This window comes from Penaeus monodon, chromosome 38, assembly GCF_015228065.2.
Source record: "Penaeus monodon isolate SGIC_2016 chromosome 38, NSTDA_Pmon_1, whole genome shotgun sequence".
NCBI classification, from domain to species: domain Eukaryota; kingdom Metazoa; phylum Arthropoda; class Malacostraca; order Decapoda; family Penaeidae; genus Penaeus; species Penaeus monodon.
In genome coordinates this window covers 31,530,934-31,532,378 of record NC_051423.1, presented here as the reverse complement: position 1 = coordinate 31,532,378, position 1,445 = coordinate 31,530,934, and the positions used below count along the sequence as shown (strand labels likewise).

At 30.9% G+C, this 1,445-nt stretch overlaps 1 protein-coding gene across 2 annotated transcripts in view; it reads left to right on the top strand.

Moving 5' to 3' along the window:
* Positions 1-1,185, top strand: part of LOC119597153 (zinc finger protein 184-like) — a 4,840-nt gene extending 3,655 nt beyond the window's left edge. For both annotated transcript variants that reach the window (XM_037946675.1, XM_037946676.1), the window contains one exon: positions 1-1,185. This exon is cut by the window's left edge. In XM_037946675.1, coding sequence (XP_037802603.1) covers positions 1-176 — 176 coding nt within the window. In that variant the 3' untranslated portion in view covers positions 177-1,185.
* The last annotated feature ends 260 nt before the right edge of the window (positions 1,186-1,445 follow it).

Genomic DNA, 1,445 nt, shown 5'->3' with positions numbered 1-1,445 from the left:
AGAGTCACATGAGGGTTCATACAAAGGAGAGACCCTATAAATGTGAGGTTTGCTATAAAGCATTTTCTCAAAAACACCATGTAGAAAAACACATGGGAGTGCATACTAAATTGAAGTCAAGTATCAGCAAGTCTCAGCCATCTGAAAGAGGAACTATCAGAGAAGAAACGCCATAATTATTTTAAACAAAAGTTTATCATTTTATTTTCACATTAACACAGAATTTTGCTGGCCCTATTGTAAATGCCTTTTCCATTAGAAATGCAACTTTCTCATTTATTATTTAAAGTATGTATCCTCCCAAGACTTTTTATATTATATTGTAGTGTCTTGCATCAAAATTTTACTGTAGCGTCCCAAGAGGACCAGCTTTCTGATTCCTCTCCACCTTTCTTCATATCTGTTTTCATTTTTATTCATTGTTTTAGTTTATTTCATTTTCTGTGTTAATTAAATTGCTAGTAATTTAGCCCTTCCGTATAGGTATTGAGTTTTTGCCTTTACTTGTTTTATTATTTATGATGTAATCACCTATTTATATATTATTAAGGATTCAACCAATCAGCTTTTACTTCTAATGTTGAGTTGCTAAAGACAAAAGTAGATGTGGTTTTATCCTCCAAAAAAGGAACTTCAGTGCAAGAAACCTAAGTGAAGTATCTGGGGCCTTCCTATAGAGTTTCTAAAAAAATAACTATCTGCATGGCTGCTTAGGTGTTGCTCAATTTCAAACAGAACCAAGGGTGTAATAATACTGCAGGGATAGTATTCCAGGTAGGGAATTGCGCCTTATTCTTTTACTGCTGTGAAATTCATGATCCCAGATACAACAGTTTTAATTTGTGCAATAGTGGAAGTAGGATGTGTGAACATATATGCACAGGTATTTGCTGTCCAATTCAGGCATTTATGCAAATTTGAAAATCTGAAAACTCTACACTTTGAATGGGATGGGTTACCAAAATATATATGTATATATGTGAAGGGGCTCTAAATGACAACATAATTTCACAATGTCATAAAAAATGCTTCCATTTTCATACTCCACAAGAATCTCTGAACATGTTCTTTTTTTTTCTTTTTTTTGTTCATGATAATTTTTCATTTTACAAAAGTTTTGTTATACCTTGATCTTAACTTTTTTTTTTATCTGAGACTAATATAAATACTATTATATGGCATACTAATAATATAAATACTGTTATATGTATACATATTTGTATATATTGTTAATTAAAGCATTCAGTTCATACTAGACTCTCATTCTCTATTAATATTATATTTATGTCCAGGAACTAGTGAGTAATATTATATATATATATGTGTGTGTGTGTGTGTGTGTGTGTGTGTGTGTGTGTGTGTGTGTGTGTGTGTGTGTGTGTGTGTGTATAGATATAGATATAGATGTACATACATATATATATATACATATATATATATATATA